Below are 21,379 nucleotides of genomic sequence, written 5' to 3'. Positions count from 1 at the left end.
ATACACCTAGATCCCTCTGCTCCTCCACACTATTCAAAGTCCTCCCGTTAGCCCTATACTCGACACATCTGTTATTCCTACCAAAGTGAATTACCTCACACTTCTCCGCATTAAACTCCATCCGCCACCTCTCGGCCCAGCTCTGCAACCTGTCTAAGTCTTCCTGCAAACTATGACACCCTTCATCACTATCTACCACACCTCCGACTTTGGTGTCATCAGCAAATTTACTAATCCACCCAACTATACCCTCATCCAGATCATTAATAAAAATTACAAACAGCAGTGGCCCCAAAACAGATCCCTGAGGCACACCACTCGTAACCGAACTCCATGATGAATATTTATCATCAACCACCACCCTCTGTCTCCTATCTGCTAGCCAATTCCTGATCCAATTCCCTAGATCACCCCCAATCCCATACATCTGCATTTTCTGCGGAAGCCTACCATGGTGAACCTTATCAAACGCCTTACTAAAATCCATATACACCATGTCCACTGCCTTACCCCCATCCACCTCTTTGGTCACTTTCTCAAAGAACTCAATAAGGTTAGTAAGGCACGACCTACCCTCCACAAAACCATGCTGACTATCTCCAATCAATTCATTACTCTCCAAATAACTATAAATCCTATCCCGAATAATTTTTTCTAAAACCTTGCCCACAACAGAAGTGAGACTTACCGGTCTATAATTCCCGGGGAAGTCTCTGTTCCCCTTCTTAAACAATGGGACAACATTCGCTAACCTCCAATCTTCCGGTACTATACCAGAGGCCAACGACGACCTGAAGATCAGAGCCAGAGGCTCAGCAATCACTTCTCTTGCCTCCCAGAGAATCCTGGGGTAAATCCCATCCGGACCAGGGGACTTATCTATTTTCAGACCCTCCAGAATATCTAGCACATCCTCCTTATCAACTGCAACACTGTCAATTCTACTCCCCTGCAACCCAGTGTCCTCCTCAGCTATATCCATGTCCCCCTGCGTGAACACCGAAGAGAAATATTGGTTCAATGCCTCTCCAATCTCCTCCGGTTCCACACATAACTTCCCTCTGCTGTCTATAACTGGCCCTAATCTTGCCCTAACCAACCTTCTGTTCTTGACATACCTATAGAACGCCTTAGGATTCTCCTTAACCCTATCAGCCAAAGTCTTCTCATGTCCTCTTTTAGCCCTTCTTAGCTCACTCTTCAACTCCCTCCTAGCCAATCGGCAGCTGTTTCCACTCACCCACCACCCTCTGAGTGAAAAACATATCCCTGACATCTCCTCTGTACCTACTCCCCAGCACCTTAAACCTGTGTCCTCTCATAGCAACCATTCCAGCCCTTGGAAATAGCCTCTGAGAATCCACCTGATCTATACCTCTCAACATCTTATACAATTCTATCAGGTCACCTCTCACGCTTTGTCTCTCTAAGGAGAAAAGACAGCTCCCTCAACCTATCCTCATAAGGCATGCCACCCTATCCAGACAACATCCTTGTAAATCCCTCCTGCATCCTTTCAATAGCTTCCATATCCTTCCTGTAATGAGGTGACCAGAACTGATCACAGTATTCCAAGAGAGGTCTGACTAGGACCATATAAAGCTGCAGCATTATCTCCCGACTCCTAAACTCAATCCCTCGATTGATGAAGGCCAGTACACCATATGCCTCTGATCTACGGGTAAGCGTTCTCCAAGACGGCCTTCACAACACATGACAGCGCAGAGTCACTAAGCAGAGACTGATAGCCAAGTTCTGCACACGTGAGAACGGCCTCAACCGGAATCTTGGGTTCATTCACACTACCTGAAGCCCCCAAAATGACTTGCCTGGGCTTGCAAAAACTCACTAACTGTCCTGGCTGGAGACAGTACACATCTCTTTAACCTGTGCTTAACTTCTCTCCACCCACATTGTCTGTACCTTTAAGACTTGATTACCTGTAAACACTCACATTCCAACATTATTTTGTCAATTGACTTTGTGTCTTTGTATGCCCTGTTTGTGAACATAGAACATAGAACATTACAGCGCAGAGCAGGCCCTTCGGCCCACGATGTTGCGCCGACCAGCTTTTTTTTAAAAAAAACACTGACCCACTAATCTAAACCAATCCCTTTTCGTCCATAAACCTATCCACAGATCTCTTAAACGCCCCCAAACTAGGCGCATTTACAACTGCAGCAGGCAGGGCATTCCAGTCCCTCACCACCCTCTGGGTAAAGAACCAACCCCTGACATCCGTCCTATAACTACCCCCCCTTAATTTAAAGCCATGCCCCCTTGTGCTAGCTTTCTCCATCCGAGGAAAAAGGCTATCACTATCCATCCTATCTAAACCTCTAATCATCTTATATGTTTCAATAAGATCCCCTCTTAGCCTCCTTCTTTCCAGCGAAAACAACCCCAAATCCCTCAGTCTCTCCTCATAGGACCTCCCCTCCATACCAGGCAACATCCTGGTAAACCTCCTCTGCACCCTCTCCAAAGCCTCCACGTCCTTCCTGTAATGTGGGGACCAGAACTGCACACAATACTCCAAGTGCGGCCGCACCAGAGTTGTGTACAGTTGCAACATGACGCTGCGACTCCTAAATTCAATCCCCCTACCAATAAACGCCAAGACACCGTATGCCTTCTTAACCACCTTATCTACTTGATTCCCAACTTTCAGGGATCTATGTACACATACACCTAGGTCCCTCTGCTCCTCCACACTATTCAAAGTCCTCCCGTTAGCCCTATACTCAACACATCTGTTACTCCTACCGAAATGAATTACCTCACACTTCTCCACATTCAACTCCATCCGCCACCTCGTGGCCCAGCTCTGCAACCTGTCTAAGTCACCCTGCAAACTATGACACCCTTCCTCACAATCTACCACACCTCTGACTTTGGTGTCATCAGCAAACTTACTAATCCACCCAACTATACCCTCATCCAGATCATTAATAAAAATTACAAACAGCAGTGGCCCCAAAACAGATCCCTGAGGCACACCACTCGTAACCGAACTCCATGACGAATATTTGCCATCAACCACCACCCTCTGTCTCCTATCTGCTAGCCAATTCCTGATCCAAGTACCTAGATTGCCCCCAATCCCATACATCTGCATTTTCTGCAGAAGCCTACCATGGTGAACCTTATCAAACGCCTTACTAAAATCCATATATACCACGTCAACTGCCTTACCCCCATCCACCTCTTTGGTCACTTTCTCAAAGAACTCAATAAGGTTAGTAAGGCACGACCTACCTGCTACAAAACCATGCTGACTGTCTCTAATCAATTCATTACTCTCCAAATAACTATAAATCCTATCCCTAATAATTCTTTCTAAAACCTTGCCCACAACAGAAGTAAGACTCACCGGTCTATAATTCCCAGGGAAGTCTCTGTTCCCCTTCTTAAACAATGGGACAACATTCGCTGTCCTCCAATCTTCCGGTACTATACCAGAGACCAACGATGACCTGAAGATCAGAGCCAGAGGCTCTGCAATCACCTCTCTTGCCTCCCAGAGAATCCTAGGGTAAATCCCGTCCGGCCCAGGGGACTTATCTATTTTCAAGCCCTCTAGAATATCCAGCACATCCCCGGTATCAACTGCAATACTGTCTATTTTACACCCCTGCACCCCAGTGTCCTCCTCAGCTACATTCGTGTCCCCCTGCGTGAACACCGAAGAGAAATATTGGTTCAATGCCTCTCCAATCTCTTCCGGTTCCACACACAACTTCCCTCTACTGTCTGTAACTGGCCCTAATCTTGCCCTAACCAACCTTCTGTTCTTGACATACCTATAGAACGCCTTAGGATTCTCCTTAATCCTATCAGCCAAAGTCATCTCATGTCCTCTTTTAGCCCTTCTTAACTCCCTCTTCAACTCCCTCCTAGCCAATCTAAAGCTTTCTAATGCACTACCTGAGTCCTCAAGCCTCATCCGAACATAAGCCTCCTTTTTCTTCCTAACCAACGAATCAACTTTTTTAGTACACCACGGTTCCCTAGCCCTACCAATTCCTCCTTGCCTGACAGGGACATACCTATCAGAGACCCGCAGTAGCTGCTCCTTGAAAAAACTCCACATTTCGGACGTTCCCAGTCCCTGTAATCTCCTCGTCCAACCTATGCTTCCTAATTCTCTCCTAATAGCCTCATAATTACCCTTCCCCCAGCTGAAACTACTGACCCGAGGTTCATGCCTATCCCTTTCCATCACTAAGGTGAACGTAACCGAATTGTGGTCACTATCACCAAAATGCACCCCAACTTCCAAGTCTAGCACCTGGTCTGGCTCATTACCCAACACCAAATCCAATATAGCCACACCTCTAGTTGGCCTATCTACATACTGAGTCAAAAAACCTTCCTGCACACTTTGAACAAAAACTGATCCCTCTAACGAGCTACAGCTATAGCAATTCCAATCAATATTAGTAAAGTTAAAGTCCCCCATAACAATTACCCTATTACTTTCACTCCTAACCAGGATCGTCTCCGCAATCCTTTCCTCAACCTCTCTAGAACTTTTAGGAGGTCTATAAAAGACTCCCAACAGGGTGACCTCTCCTCTCCTATTTCTAATCTCCGTCCATACTACCTCAACAGACAAGTCCTCATCAAACTTCCTCTCTGACACTGTGATACAGTCCTTGACCAATAATGCTACCCCTCCCCCCCTTCTACCTCCTTCTCTACTCCGACTAAAGCATTTGTACCCCGGGACCTGCAACATCCATTCCTGACCCTGCTCTATCCATGTCTCTGAAATGGCCACAACATCAAAGTCCCAGGTACTGATCCACGCTGCAAGTTCATCCACTTTATTGCGAATACTCCTCGCATTAAAGTATACGCATTTCAAACCCTGCTCTGCCCCACCCCCACAATGCCGTGCATTGCAGGCCCCATCTATGCCCCCCTCACTTTCACCCCCTCTACTCAGGATCCCACCCCCCCTCTGAATCAGGTTAAAACACTCAGCACAGCCTTCACAAAATTACCCCCCAGGATATTTGTTCCCCTCTGGTTCAGGTGTAAACCATCACTCTTATAGAGGTCCCACCTTACCCAGAATGAGCCCCAATTGCTCAAGTACTTGAACCCCTCCCTCCTGCACCATCCCCTCAGCCACAAGTTCAAACTTTCCCTCTCTCTATTCCTCTCTAAACTATCCCATGGCACAGGCAAGAGTCCAGAGATAACCACTCTGTCTGACTTGGCCTTTAGTTTCCACCCCAAATCCATGAATCTCTGCTTAATATCCCCTTCCCTTAGCCTCCCTATGTCATGTGTCCCCACATGAATTATAACTTGGGGTTGATCTCCCTCTCCCCTAAGAGTCTTGAATATCCTCTCTGATACATCCCGGACCCCAGCCCCGGTAGGCAACACACCAGCCCTGAGTCCCTACCATTACTACCGACTCTCCTATCCGTCCCCTTAACTGTGGAGTCCCCAATCACGAGGCCCAATCTTTTGCATCCCCTAACCACCTGAGCTTTTACAATAGGCTCACCCCCAGAGACCTGCTCCCTTTGGCTATCCCCAGTTGATTCCTCCTCAACTGTAGCATCCAGGGTCGAAAACCTATTTTGGAGGGGAACAGCCCCAGGGGATTGTCCCCCCACTTGCTTCTTTCCCCTCCTCTTGGCAGTGACCCAAGACTGATTTCTAGGAGTGACTATCTCCTTATAACTCCTATCAATGTCCACCTCTGCCTCCCGAATTATGCGGAGTTCCTCTAATTCCACCTCCAGCTCCTTTACACGCTCCTCCAGAAGCTTCAATCTAACACACTTCTTACAAGTAAAATCCCCTGAAACACTACTGGAGTCCCCTCACCACATACATCCCACAGGAGATGCAGCACACTGCCTGAACTGCCATCCCTGAAACAATTACCAGCAGAAAAAAAAACTTTCCCACACTTATAATTTAACAGAACTCCCGCTCACCTGACGAAGGAGCAGCGTTCCGAAAACTAGTGGCTTGTGCTACCAAATAAACCTGTTGGACTTTAACCTGGTGTTGTAAGATTTCTTACTGTGTTTATCCTAGTCCAACGCCGGCATCTTCACATCACTTCTATACCGAGCCAGTTCTGTTTTCATCTAGTTGGCCCACCCCGAATCCCACGTGATTTTAGTTTTTGTACCAGTCTGCCACGTGGGACCTTGGCAAATACCCTACTAAAGTCCACATAAACTACATCCGCAGCCATTCCATCAATTATCCTTGTCACCTCTTCAAAAAATTCACTCAAGTTGGTGAGACATGCTCTTTCCCATATAAAACCATTCTGCCTGTCACAAACTAGTCCATTTTCTCCCAAATGCGCAAATATCATGTCCCTCAGTTTCTTCTGCAAAAGCTCCCCCACCACTGACTTCAGGCTCACCGGGCTATAATTTCCTGGATTATCCCTGCTTCCTTTCTTAAACAGGGGAACAACATTGGTTATTCTCCAGTCCTCACTTGTGGTCAAAGAGGATTGCATCAATCCTAACTATGCCTGTCTCTTTATGAGCTATGTGGAACATCCCTGTTCCAGTTCTACTCCAGCCCCCTCCCGCAACTCTTCCATCGGTACATCGACAACTATTTCAGAGCCGCTTCAGGCTCTTGTCTGGACCTTGAAAAATTTATCAATTTCGCTTCCAATTTACGTTTCTCTATCACGTCCACACGGTCCATGGCTGATTCTTCTCTTTCCTTCCATGATCTCTGAGCCCATTTCTGGTGATAAACTGTCCACCAGTATCCATTTACAAGCCCATCGACTCCCACAGCTACTTTGAATACAGCTCTTCACACTCATATTCTGTAAGGAGTCCATCCCATTCTCTCGGTCCCTTTGCCTCTGCCACATCTGTTCTGATGATGTCACTTTCCAAAATAGCGTTGCTGATACGTCTTCCTTAATTGTGGTTTTCCGCCAACTGTGGTTGACGGGGCCTTCAACCACGTCCAATGCATCACTCGGACCACTGTTCTCACTCCCTCTCCTTCATCCCAGAACCAGGACAAGATCCCCCTTGGCCGCATGTTTCACCTCACCAGCCTCTGTGCTCAAAGGATTGTCCTCTGCCATGTCTGCCAACTCCAGCATGGTGCCACCACTCAACGCATCTTCCCCTCCCACCCACTGTTAGCATTCCACAGGGGCCATTATGGTCAATTCCTCCATTCCACCCAAAACTTCACCCACCACCCACAGCACGTTCCTATGCAATAGCAGAAGGTGTAACACCTGCCCCTTTGGCTCCTCCCTGCTCACCATCGCACAGCCCTTTCAAGTAAAGCAGTGTTTCACATGCACCTCCTTTAATTTGTTCTATTGCTGCTCCCAATGTGATCTTCCCTACATCGGACAGACCAAACGCAGACTGGATGACCACTTTGCAGAACATCTTCTGTCCATTCACTAGCAGGCCCCAGATCTTCCTGTCCCTTGCCATTTCAACACACCATCCTGCTCTCTTGTCCACATGTCCATCTTTGGTCTATTGCAATGTTTTAGTGAATCCAAAAGTAAACTGGAGGAACAGTATCTTGTCTTCTCAGGCACCTTGTAGCCTTCTAGACTGAACGTTGCATTCAACAACTTCAGGGCATGAATTCTCCTCGACCTCCACTCCATTGCCACTTGTTTCATTTCTTCTTTTCATCTTTTTAAACGATTTTTCTTATTTAATGTAATTTTTTTTTAAATTTCTTCCATCGTTTCATTTATCCACTTCTAAAATTTCACTTTTTATCTTCCTTCACAACCCCCCTGCCCCTACCTCCCCCACCCCATCAGGGCCATCTGCCATATTCCTCAGGCTGTCCTTTGACGTTCTGTCATTTACACATTCCGATCTTTTAATGGATGCTTTTAGCACCATTCCTAGCCTTTACCATCACCATTTATGTTTCCTTTGTCTTTTTGTCTCTGCCACCCCCATTAATTACAGCCTCTTCCCCGCCAACCACGACCCCCCCCCCGCACCCTTACAGAATGACTCGTTCTATTTCTCTTGTTTTAGCTCTGACTCAAAACATTAGCTGAATTCTCTCTTCACAGATAATGTCAGACGTGCTGAGATATTCCAGCATTTTCTGTTTCCTTTTTCAGATTCCGGCATCTGCGGTATTTTGCTGTTATTTTTGCATTTATCAGTGTTTATCTTTCTTTTGTTTTGTAGATTGTTCCTTCATCACCAGTTCGTATCCCCAGCAGCAGGCTGCATCAGATCAAACAGGTAATGCAGGTGCGCATGCACTTATTATCATTAAATTTGAGATCAGAGGGAACCTTCAGTACAAAGGGTCATTGGAACTGAAATGTTGGTTCGTTTCTTTCCGTACAGATGCTGCCAGACCTGCTGAGATTTTCTAGTATTTCCTGTTTTTATTTCAAAACTTTAACTTCTGCTTTACCTCTATCCTTTTCCATGGTAATGATATCTGGCTGCCAGCTGTCACTTCAGCCACTTGCCCTTCTTTGTTCTCATGACTAGGCCGAGAATTGCATGTGTTGTGATAGGGTTTGTCGCTAATTGGTTTAAAAGTTTTCCTGGACACGTTAAGCAGCACAGTGAGGTTGTGAGCGTGAGCAGGGGAAGAGAGCCTGGGTAAGATACTATGTCAAAGAGTTGGTGCAGAGTCAATGGGCCAAATGTCCTCTTCTGCATTACAGGGATTCTATAATTCTATGATTGCATGACTTTTTCTCCCTCAGTGTCCCTTGAATTTTTTGAGCCTCAGATGATATTGGGATAGTTAAAGTCTCCTACTGTTATTGCCCTCCTTTGCTCACAGGCAGAAAATCAATCTTCCTTTCACTATTTGTGGGGTCTGTAGTATATTCTTAGTAATGTGACTACTCTTTTTTTAATTTCTAAACTCAATCCATAAAGCCTCATTTGTTGACCTGTTTTAGTACATCGTCCCTTCTCACAACTGAAATTGATTCTTTAGTCATTGGTGCTATGCCCCCTCCTTTTTTGTCTCCGACTCTATCAAGTCTGAAGACTCTGTAACCAGGGATATTGAGCTGCCAAGTTTGCCTCCTTTAGCCAGGTTTCCATTATAGCAGTGGCATTGTGCTACCATATGTTTATCTGTGCCCTTAACTAATCTGCCTTGCTTATAATACTGCTTGCTTTGAAGTATTAACAGTTTAACCCTGTCAATTTCTGGATACTTTTCAAACATTGTTTCTCCTGTAGTTTCAAGTCTGTCACTACATCTTCTACATCAGTAACTAATGTTCTACTTCCATTTTCCTGATCTGATTTTGACCTATCTGAACCTATTCCTGGGATCACATATCCCATACTGGTTTAAATATTTCCCAGCACAACTAACAAAAGTCCTCGCTGTGCCTGAGTGCAGCCCATCCAGTTTGTACAGATCTCACATTCCCCAGAACTGGTCCCAGCACCTCAAGAATCTGAATCCTTTCTGATTACACCATCCTTCCAGCCATGCCTATCCTAGTTAGTCTATCCTCTTATTCCTGCTCTTGCTAGCACGTGGACCTGGGAGTAATCCTGTGATTACTACATTTGAGGTCCTGCATTTTAATTTATCTCCTAACTGCCTTTACTCAGCTTGCAGATCCTCATCCCTTAGTTTACCTGAGTCATGTACCAATGTGTACAAGGGCCATTGGGCTTTCCTATTCAACAACTCATTTTATAATAAACTAATAATTTTGCTGTTTCTTGAAGAAACTTGGTCATCAGATGTTCATTTTTAGATTGACCGTTTCAGAATGCCCTACCTGTGCTCCGTGACAATCCTGGACCCTGGCACCGAGGAGCAAACATACCATCCTTGATTCACATTTACTGCTACAGAATGTCTGCCTTCAACCCTAACTACTGAATCCCCTGTCACTATAGCCTCTCTGGGCAGCAGAGCTACTCACAGTGCTGTGAACTTGGCTGCTCGACTTTCCCTGAGAGGCCATCCTTCCAGCAATATCCAAAGTGGTATATCTGTTTGAGAGGCAGAGGGCCGCAAAGGTCTTCTATACTCACTTCCTGAGTCTTCTCCTATTCCTGATGATCACCCATTCCCTTTCTGCTTGTGGAATCCTCGCCTGCAGTGTGACAGTCTTGCTAAACATGTTATCTACAACTTGCTCAGTATCTCAGATGGTCCACAGTGAGTCCGCCTGCAGCACCAGCTCTGAAATTCAGTTAAAACAAAATTACAGCACAGGAACAGGCCCTTTGGCCCTCCAAGCCTGTACTGACCATGCTACCCGACTGAACTAAAACCCCCTACTCTTCCGGGGACCATATCCCTCTGTTTCCATCCTATTCATGTATTTGCCCAGTCGTCACTCTTAAAACTCATCGTCGTATCTGCTTCCACTACCTCCCCCGGCAGTGAGTTCCAGGCACCCACCACCCTCCATGTGAAACAAAAAACTTGCCTCGTACATCTTCTTTAAACCTTGCCCTTGCATCTTAAACCTTTGTTCCCGAGTAATTGACTCTTCCACCCTGGGAAAAAGCTTCTGACTATCCACTCTATCCATTCCCCTCATAATCTTGTAGACTTCTATCAGGGCACCCTCAACCTCTGTCGTTCCAGTGAGAACAAACCAAGTTCCTCCAACCTGTTCTCATAGCAAATGCCCTCCATACCAGGGCAACATCCTGGTAAATCTTTTCTGTATCCTCTCCAAAGTCTCCACATCCTGGTAGTGTGGTGACCAGAATTGAACACTATATTCCAAGTGCGGCCTAACAAAGGTTCTATAAAGCTGCAACATGACTTACCAATTTTTAAATTCAATGCTCTGACCAATAAAGGGAATCATGTCATATGCCTTTTTGACTACCTTCTCCACCCATGTTGCCACACTCAGTCCCTTTGCTTATCAATACTCTTAAGAGTTCTGCCATTTACTATATATTTTCAATCTGCATTACCTCACATTTGTCCGGATTAAACTCCATCTGCCATCTCTGCGCCCAAGTCTCCAACTGATATATATCCTGCTGTATCCTCTGACAGTCCTCCTTGCTGTACAAAATCCACCAACCTTTGTGTCATCTGCAAACGTACTAATCAAATCAGTTATATTTTCTTCCAAATTCTTTATACATATTACAAACAGCAAAGGTCCTGCACCGATCCCTGAGGAATGCCACTTGTCATGATGTGGAGATACTGGCGTTGGACTGGAGTGGAGAGTTCTCCACTCACCTGACGAAGGGGCAAACCCCAAAAGCTTACGGGTTTACTATCAAATAAACCTGTTGGACTTCAACCTGGTGTTGTGAGACTTCTTACTGTGAATGCCACTTGTCATAGCCCTCCATTCAGAAACGCACCCTTTTACTGCTACCCGATGTCTTCTATAACCGAGCCAGTATTTTATCCATCTTGCCAGCTCATCTCTGATCCTGTGCGACTTCACCTTCTGCACCAGTCTGCCATGAGGGACCTTGTCAAAGGCCTTACTGAAGTCCATGTAGACAATGTCCACTGCCCTACTCTCATCAAGTAACTTCATCACCTCCTTGAAAAATTTGATCATGTAAGCTAGAAGCTGCATTTGGCACATTTCCCGCACGCCCAGGAGGAGCATGTAATGGGTCTGAAGTCTCCTGCCACGATATCCCGCTCCATTAAGCTAATTACATTAGCTTAAAAAAAATTACATCGGCTAGGGGGCTTATTTACATTAGCTAGGAACATTGTTTCTTCTCAAACACATACATTACAATTGTACAGTACTATTCTGTGCTGCTTTTAAGAACATAAGAACATAAGAAATAGGAGCAGGAGTAGGCCATCTGGCCCTTCGAGCCTGCCCCGCCATTCAATAAGATCATGGCTGATCTGTCGTGGCTCAGTTCCACTTTCCCGCCCTCTCCCCATAACCCTTAATCCCCTCTCTTATCAAAAACCAATCAACCCGCTTCTTAAAAATATTTAGCGAGGCAGCCTCCACCACTTCAACGGGCAGAGAATTCCAGAGATTCACCACCCTTTGAGTGAAGAAGTTCCTCCTCAACTCCGTTCTGAACTGCCCCCCCTTTATCTTGAGGCTGTGCCCCCTAGTCCTACTGTCTTTTTTGAGCGGGAAGAGTCTTTCCACCTCTATCCTATCCATCCCATTCATCATCTTATACGTCTCAATGAGATCTCCCCTCATTCTTCTAAACTCTAACGAGTACAAGCCTAGTTTATTCAGCCTCTCCTCATAGCTCAACCCCCTCAACTCCGGTATCAGCCTAGTAAATTCATCCCTACCTCAATATTAAGCAATGAATTACTTTAATAAATTGAAAATACTCACCAGGGCTTACTCATCAATCTGCTGCTTTTTTTGGTCCCATGTCACTTTCTGAACTCCATACTCAAAACAATATCCTTCAGGAGTGCAGTGCAGTACTCCAGAGGTATTTCCAGTTAGCTTCACGGCCAAGAATGAGCTTTCCTGATCCATGTCAAAATGAGCACTTGACCACAAATTTAAACAAAAGGGCTGAGGAGAGCTAGGAGGGGGCATGAGAAGTCCTTGGCAGCTCGGATCAAGGAAAACCCTCCAGGCTTTTTACTCTTATGTGAGAAATAAAAGAATGACCAGGGTGCGGTTAGGGCCGGTCAAGGATAGTAGTGGGAATTTGTGTATGGAGTCAGAAGGGATAGGTGAGGATTGAATGAATACTTTACTCCAGTGTTCACTAAGGAGAGGGGTCATGTTTTTGAGGATGAGTGTGTGATTCTGGCTAATAGGATGGAGGAGGTAGATGTTCTGAGGGAAGATGTATTAGCAATTTTGAAAAACCTGAGGGTTGGTAAGTCCGCTAGGCCAGATGGAATATATTCTAGGATACTTTGGGAGGCAAGGGATGAGATTGCAGAGCCTTTGGCTTTGATCTTTGGGTCCTCACTGTCCACGGGGATTGTGCCAGAGGACTGGAGAGTGGCAAATGTTGTTCTTCTCTTCAAGAAAGGAAATAGGAATGATGCTGGTAATTATAGGCCAGTTAGTCTTATTTCAGTGGTCAGTAAGTTAATGGAAAAGGTCCTGAGGGATAGGATTTATGACCATTTGGAAAGATGCAGCTTAATGCGGGATAGTCAGCACAGTTTCATGAGGGGTAAGTCCTGCCTCACAAATTAAATTGAATTCTTTGAGGAGGTAACTAAGTATGTGGACGAAGGTAGAGCAGTTGATGTCATATACATGGATTTTAGTAAAGCGTTTGATAAGGTTCCCTATGGGAGGCTCATGAAGCTAAGGATGTGTGGGATTGAAGGAAATTTGGCCCATTGGATAAGTAACTGGCTATCTCATAGACAGAGAATGGCAGTGGAGGGGAAGTTTTCAGACTGGAGGCCAGTTACCAGCAGTGTACCACAGGGGTCAGTGCTGGGTCCTCTGCTATTTGTGATTTTTATCAATGACTTGGAAGAGGGGACTGAAGGGTGGGTTAGTAAATTTGCTGATGACACCAAGATTGGTGCAGTAGTGGATGAGGTAGGGGGCTCTTGCAGGCTGCAAAGAGACATTGACAGGATGCAGAGCTGGGCCGAAAAGTGGCAGATGGAGTTTAACCCTGATAAGTGCGAGGTGATTCATTTTGGTAGGACAAACTTGAATGCGGATTACAGGGTCAAAGGCAGGGTTCTGAGGAATGTGGAGGAACAGAGAGATCTTGGGGTTCATATTCTCAGATCTCTGAAGGTTGCCACTCAAGTGGATAGAGCCGTGAAGAAGGCTTATAGTGTGTTAGTGTTTATTAACAGGAGGTTTGAGTTTAAGAGCCGTGGGCTTATGCTGCAACTATACCAGATGTTGGTGAGAGCACATTTGGAATATTGTGTTCAGTTCTGGTCACCTCACTATAAGAAGGATGTGGAAACATTGGAGAGAGTGCAGAGGAGATTTACCAGGATGCTGCCTGGTTTGGAGGGTAGGTCTTATGAGGAAAGGTTGAGGGAGCTGGGGTTTTTCTCTTTGGAGCAGAGGAGGATGAGAGGTGACTTAATAGAAGTTTATAAGATGATGAGGGGGATAGATAGAGTGGACGTTCAGAGACTATTTCCTCGGGTGGATGTAGCTGTTACTGGGGGGCATAACTATAAGGTTCGTGGTGGGAGATGTAGGAATAATGTCCAAGGTAGGTGTTGGGATGTGGAATGCACTGCCTGCTGTGAGAGTGGAGTCGGGTACTTCAGGAACTTTCAAGCGGTTATTGATAGGCACATGGAGCACACCAGAATGATAGGGAGTGGGATAGTTCGATCTTGGGTTTGGACGTAGCTCGGCACAACATTGAGGGCTGAAGGGCCTGTACTGTGCTGTACTGTTCTATATGTTCTATGTGAATTATTAGTTTATTATAAAATGAGTCTTGTTGAATAGGAAAGCAAAGCTTATTAACATGTAATATGAAATGTGAAAGTACACTCATGCAAACACACTCAACAATGATAAATAAAAATAAAGGAGTTCTGCAATGATTAGAAGTCAGTGGTTCAAAGGGAAAAAGGATAGATTCTGGGGATAGCAAAACGAACGTATGAGAGATCGACTAGGTTAGGGTTGTTTTCACTGGAGTTCAGACGAATGAGGAGGAATCTCATAGAGATGTATAAAATTCTAACAAGACTAGACAGGGTAGATGCAGGGAGGATGTCCCCGATGGTGGGGGGGGCGGGCGTGTTCAGAATCAGGAGTCACAGTCTGAGGATTCGGGGTAGAACATTTAGGATGGAGGTGAGGAGACATTTCTTCACCCAAAGAGTGTTGAGACTGTGAAATTCATTACCACAGGAAGTAGTTGATGCCAAAACATTGAATATATTAAGGAGACAGCTGGATATAGCAGTTGGGCGAATGGGATCAGTGGTTATGGGGAGAAAACAGGATTAGGCTAGTGAGTTGGACGATCAGCCATGAATGTGATGAATGGCGGAGCAGGCTCAAAGGGCCAAATTGCCTCCTCCTTCTTCTATCTTCTGTGTTTCTCTATGCATATAGCTAGAGTCCTCGAGGTAGCATCTGGGTTACATGGTTGACCTGTCAGTCAGCAGTGATCCGCAAAACAGTCGATGACTTTTGCACTACCTTTCAGGTGATCTCATTGACACACCTAGTCACGTCCTCGAAAATTCAACTAAATTTGTTAGACCAACAGGACAGGTTCATATACAATGGAATTTTTTATGCAACTTTGTGAAGCCTGAAGTGTGATTATACATGCTCAAAACTGCAGACTGCCCTGTATAAAATGATCACTTTATTATAGATTTTGCTTGCAATCCTGCACCATTAACCCCCGTTTTAATCCTGGTACCAAAATTGACTCCAGTGCTTGGATTTTTCTTTGACTAGGAAGAAGGAATGGATCTCATGAACAGAGAGACAGCCCATGAGAGGTAAGATCGGAGCAGTATTTCTTCAGAATCAAAGTCTGAACCTTTGGCGCCATTTGTTAGTTTGCAACTATATTTTTGGATATTCTAGCTGGCCTCTATTTCAAAAAAATTTTACTTAGCGCAGCTACAATAAAGAACAATACAGCATAGGAAACAGGCCCTTCGGCCCTCCAAGCCTACGCCACTCATGCACCCAGCTAGACCATTCATTTGTATCCCTCTACTCCCAGTCTGTTCATGTGGCTATCTAGATAAGTCTTAAACGATCCCAGTGTGTCCGCCTCAACCACCTTGCTTGGCAGCGCATTCCAGCCCCCACCACCCTCTGTGTAAAATACGTTCCCCCGACTTCGGTTGAACCTTGCCCCCCCTCACGTTGAACTTGTGATCTCTTGTGTTTGTAACCTCCGATCTGTGAAAAAGCTCCCCACTGTTCACCCTATCTATGCCCTTTATAATTTTACACACCTCTATCAGGTCACCTCTCCTTCTCCATCTTTCCAGGGAGAACAACTCCAGGGAGAACAACCCCAGTTTATCCAATCTCTCCTCATAGCTAACTGTGACATAAGGGAAGGTGTTTTACAAGTGGCATTTATTGCTGAATTAATACTTTGCTATTGCTCTGTTTTGTGTTTTCACATTTCATGTAGAATATATATATTACCCCCTCTTAACACCAATTAATAGTCTCTGGACTTTCCATGTTAATTATGAATTTGTGTTTTAAACAGGGGAGTACAGGCAGCAATGCAGATGAGTGTTTCATGGGAAGAGAGCTTGAACCTGGTGAGTGATCAATCAATGTACATGATGAGAAATATCCTTAGTTATTCAACTCGCATAGGTGGTTCTAACCACAGCTGATTCCAGTTCTCTGATGGAGTGACGTGCTCCTTGAGAAAGTTCTTGCTTCAGTATCTGTAAAATCTCCAATTGTGATCAGACATGGCAGGAAAAAAAACCTTTGAGCGTTTCTTACTTCAATCTCTTGGAATAAATTGACCAATTAATCCAGACCACGTGATTTCATCATGGACACAGCTTTGTGAGCAGTGTCCAATAAAAGTGGCGCACAAACTCCAAATGATTGTAAACTAAGTGGATGTACAACTTAAAAAATGTGTACAGTGTACAGTTTAATCATAGAAACCTACAATGCAGAAGGAGGCCATTCGGCCTCTTGAGCCTGCAGTGACAACAATCCTACCCAGGCCCTATCTCCTTAACTCCATGTACTTACCCATTAATCCCTTTGACACTAAGGGGCAATTTAGCATGGCCAATCAACTTAATTTGTCAGTGAAGAAACTGATTGTACTTGTGTATCTCACTGAGGTGATAATAGAACAAAGAACAAAGAAAATTACAGCACAGGAATAGGCCCTTCAGCCTTCCAAGCCTGCACCGACCATGCTGCCCGACTTAACTTAAACCCCCTACCCTTCCAGAAGCCATATCCCTCTAGTCCCATCCTATTCATGTACTTGTCAAGATGCCCCTTAAAAGTCACTATCGTATCCGCTTCCACTACCTCCCCTGGCAACAAGTTCCAGGCACCCACTATTCTCTATAAAAAATCTGCCTCTTACATCTCGTTTAAACCTTGTCCCTCGCACCTTAAACTTATGCACCCTAGTAATTGACACTTGCACCCTGGGAAAAAGCTTTTGACTATCCACTCTGTCATGTCTCTCATAATTTTGTATCAGGTCTCCCGTCAACCTCCGTCGCTCCAGTGAGAACAAACCAAGTTTCTCCAACCTATCCTCATAGCTAATGCCGTCCATGCCAGGCAACATCCTGGTAAATCTTTTCTGTACCCTCTCCAAAGCCTCCACATCCCTCTGGTAATGCGGCGATCAAAGGATTGGAGGATTGCAGATGTGGTTCCTATTTTCAAGAAAGAAAACAGGGATAGCCTGGGAAATTACCGATCCGTGAGTCTGACCTCAGCGGTTGGTAAGTTGATGGAGAGGATACCGAAGGACAGGATTTATGAACATTTAGAGAAGTTTAGTATGATCAAAAGTAGTCAGCACGGCTTTGTCAAGGGCGGGTCGTGCCTTACGAGCTTAGTTGAGTTCTTTGAAAATGTGACTAAACACATTGATGAAGGAAGAGCGGTGGATGTGGTTTATGTGGACTTCAGCAATGCATTTGATAAGGTCCCCCATGCAAGACTTCTTGAAAAAGTAAGAGGGCGTGGGATCCAAGGGGCTTTGGCCTTGTGGATCCAGAACTGGCTTGCTGCAGAAGGCAGAGAGTGGTTGTGGATGGGTCTTTTTCTGCATGGAGGTCAGTCACCAGTGGAGTGCCCCAGGGATCTGTTCTAGGACCCTTGCTGTTTGTCATTTTCATAAATGACCTGGATGAGGAAGTGCAGGGATGGATTGGTAAGTTTGCCAATGTTGCAAAGGCTGGTGGTGTTGTGGATAGTCTGGAGGGATGTCAGAAGTTGCAGCTAGACATAGATAGGATGCAAGACTGGGCGCAGAAGTGGCAGATGGACTTCAACGCAGATAAATGTGTAGTGGTCCATTTTGGCAGGTCCAGTGGGATGAAGGAATATAATATCAAGGGTAGGACTCTTAGCAATGTAGAGGATCAGAAGGACCTTGGGGTATGGGTCCATAGGACTCTTAAATTGGCCTCGCAGGTGGAGGATGTGGTCAAGAAGGCATATGAACATAGAACACTACAGCACAAACAGGCCCTTCGGCCCACGAGTTGCGCCGATCACATCAACACCTATCTATAACCCCCAATCCCATAAAACCCCATATACTCATCCAGAAGTCTTTTAAAAGACCCCAGCGAGTTCGCCTCCACCACCACTGACGGCAGCCGATTCCATTCACTCACCACCCTCTGAGTGAAAAACTTACCCCTAACATCACTTCTGTACTTTCCTCCCCGCACCTTAAACCTGTGCATATGGTATACTAGCTTTCGTTAATTGAGGGATTGAGTTTAGGAGTCAGGAGATAATGCTGCAACTTTATAAGACCCTAGTCAGACCCCACTTGGAGTACTGTGCGCAGTGCTGGTCACCTCACTACAAGAAGGATGTGGAAGCTATTGAAAGGGTGCAGAGGAGATTTACAAGGATGTTACCTGGATTGGGTGGCATGCCTTATGAGGATAGGTTGAGGGAGCTCGGTCTTTTCTCCCTGGAGAGACGAAGGATGAGAGGCGACCTGATAGAGCTTTATAAGATGTTGGGAGGTATAGATAGGGTGGATTCTCGGAGGCTATTTCCCAGGACTGAAATAGTCGCTACGAGAAGACACAGGTTTAAGGTGCTGGGGAGTAGGTACAGAGGAGATGTCAGGGGTATGTTTTTCACTCAGAGGGTGGTGAGTGAGTGGAATCCGCTGCTGTTGGTGGTGGTCAAGGCGAACTTGTTGGGGTCTTTTAAGAGACTTCTGGATGAGTACATGGGATTTAATGGGATTGAGAGTTATAGATAGGCCTGGGAGATATGGATATGATCGGCGCAACTTGTGGGCTGAAGGGCCTGTTTGAGCTGTGGTGTTCTATGTTAAAATTGAACACTATATTCCAAGTGCGGCCTAGCTAAGGTTCTATAAAGCTGCAACATGACTTGCCACTTTTTAAACTCAGTACCAATGCCAATGAAGGCAAGCATGTCGTATGCCTTCTTGCCAACCTTCTCCACCTGCATTGCCACTTTCAGTGACTTGTGACCCTGTACACCCAGATCCCTTTGCCTATCAATATTCCTAAGTGTTCTGCCATTTACTGTGTATTTCCTATCTGTATTAGACCTTCCAAAATGCATTACCTCAGATTTGTCTGGATTAAACTTTACCTGCCATCTCTCTGCCCAAGTCTCCAACCAATCTATATCCTGATGTATCCTCTGATGGTCCTCATCGCTATCCACAAATCCACCAACCTTTGTGTTGTCTGCAAACTTACCAATCGATCCAGTTACATTTTCCTCCAAATCATTTATATATATATATATCACAAACAGCAATAATGTAACTGTACCTCACTGAGGGGACAGTTGTAGTAACCCCTGTGTTCTCCATGCAATCTGTTGAAGATGATAGATTTGCTATATTTTCTTTAAACTGCTTGTGAGGGGACTGTGAATTGGACAGAATGTTAGTTTCAATGAGTGCCTTTACTGCATTATATAGAACATAGAACATTACAGCGCAGAACAGGCCCTTCGGCCCACGATGTTGCGCCGACCAGCTTTTAAAAAAAAAACAACACTAACCCACTAATCTAAACCAATCCCATTTCGTCCATAAACCTATCCACAGATCTCTTAAACGCCCCCAAACTAGGCGCATTTACAACTGCAGCTGGCAGGGCATTCCAGTCCCTCACCACCCTCTGGGTAAAGAACCTACCCCTGACATCAGTCCTATAACTACCCCCCCTTAATTTAAAGTCGTGCCCCCTCATGCTAGCTTTCTCCATCCGGGGAAAAAGGCTATCACTATCTACCCTGTCTAAACCTCTAATCATCTTATATGTTTCAATAAGGTCCCCTCTTAGCCGCCTTCTTTCCAGCGAAAACAACCCCAAATCTCTCAGTCTCTCCTCATAGGATCTCCCCTCCATACCAGGCAACATCCTGGTAAACCTCCTCTGCACCCTCTCCAAAGCCTCTACATCCTTCCTGTAATGTGGGGACCAGAACTGCACACAATACTCAAGTGCGGCCGCACCAGAGTTGTGTACAGTTGCATCATGACGCTACGACTCCTAAATTCAATCCCCCTACCAATAAACGCCAAGACACCGTATGCCTTCTTAACAACCTTATCTACTTGATTCCCAACTTTCAGGGATCTATGTACACATACACCTAGATCCCTCTGCTCCTCCACACTATTCAAAGTCCTCCCGTTAGCCCTATACTCAACACATCTGTTATTCCTACCGAAATGAATTACCTCACACTTCTCCACATTAAACTCCATCCGCCACCTCGCGGCCCAGCTCTGCAACCTGTCTAAGTCACCCTGCAAACTATGACACCCTTCCTCACAATCTACCACACCTCCGACTTTGGTGTCATCAGCAAACTTACTAATCCACCCAACTATACCCTCATCCAGATCATTAATAAAAATTACAAACAGCAGTGGCCCCAAAACAGATCCCTGAGGCACACCACTCGTAACCGAACTCCATGACGAATATTTACCATCAACCACCACCCTCTGTCTCCTATCTGCTAGCCAATTCCTGATCCAATTACCTAGATCACCCCCAATCCCATACATCTGCATTTTCTGCAGAAGCCTACCATGGTGAACCTTATCAAACGCCTTACTAAAATCCATATACACCACGTCAACTGCCTTACCCCTATCCACCTCTTTGGTCATTTTCTCAAAGAACTCGATAAGGTTAGTAAGGCACGACCTACCCGCTACAAAACCATGCTGACTGTCTCTAATCAATTCATTACTCTCCAAATAACTATAAATCCTGTCTCTAATAATCCTTTCCAAAACCTTACCCACCACAGAAGTAAGACTCACCGGTCTATAATTCCCAGGGAAGTCTCTTCTCCCCTTCTTAAACAATGGGACAACATTTGCTGTCCTCCAATCTTCCGGTACTATACCAGAGACCAACGACGACCTGAAGATCAGAGCCAGAGGCTCCGCGATCACCTCTCTTGCCTCCCAGAGAATCCTAGGGTAAATCCCATCCGGACCAGGGGACTTGTCTATTTTCAAACCCTCTAAAATATCCAGCACATCCCCCGTATCAACTGCAATACTATCTATTTTACACCCCTGCACCCCAGTGTCCTCCTCAGCTACATTCATGTCCCCTTGCGTGAACACCGAAGAGAAATATTGGTTCAACGCCTCTCCAATCTCTTCCGGTTCCACACACAACTTCCCTCTACTGTCTGTAACTGGCCCTAATCTTGCCCTAACCAACCTTCTGTTCTTGACATACCTGT

The 21,379-nt window shown here is 45.4% G+C and overlaps 1 protein-coding gene across 1 annotated transcript in view; it reads left to right on the top strand.

Annotated features, from left to right (window-relative positions):
* Positions 1 to 21,379, top strand: part of pabir2 (PABIR family member 2) — a 115,599-nt gene that overhangs the window by 52,088 nt on the left and 42,132 nt on the right. The window contains exons 3-5 of the mRNA XM_080187963.1: positions 8,199 to 8,255; positions 15,368 to 15,411; positions 16,146 to 16,200. Coding sequence (XP_080044089.1) covers positions 8,199 to 8,255; positions 15,368 to 15,411; positions 16,146 to 16,200 — 156 coding nt within the window. The remainder of the gene's footprint in view (positions 1 to 8,198; positions 8,256 to 15,367; positions 15,412 to 16,145; positions 16,201 to 21,379) is intronic.

This window comes from Carcharhinus amblyrhynchos, chromosome 4 (genome assembly GCF_965287045.1).
Source record: "Carcharhinus amblyrhynchos chromosome 4, sCarAmb.v2.hapA, whole genome shotgun sequence".
Taxonomy (NCBI): Eukaryota; Metazoa; Chordata; class Chondrichthyes; order Carcharhiniformes; family Carcharhinidae; genus Carcharhinus; species Carcharhinus amblyrhynchos.
The sequence above is the reverse complement of the archived record's forward strand: the minus strand, read 5'-3'. Positions and strand labels throughout refer to the sequence as shown.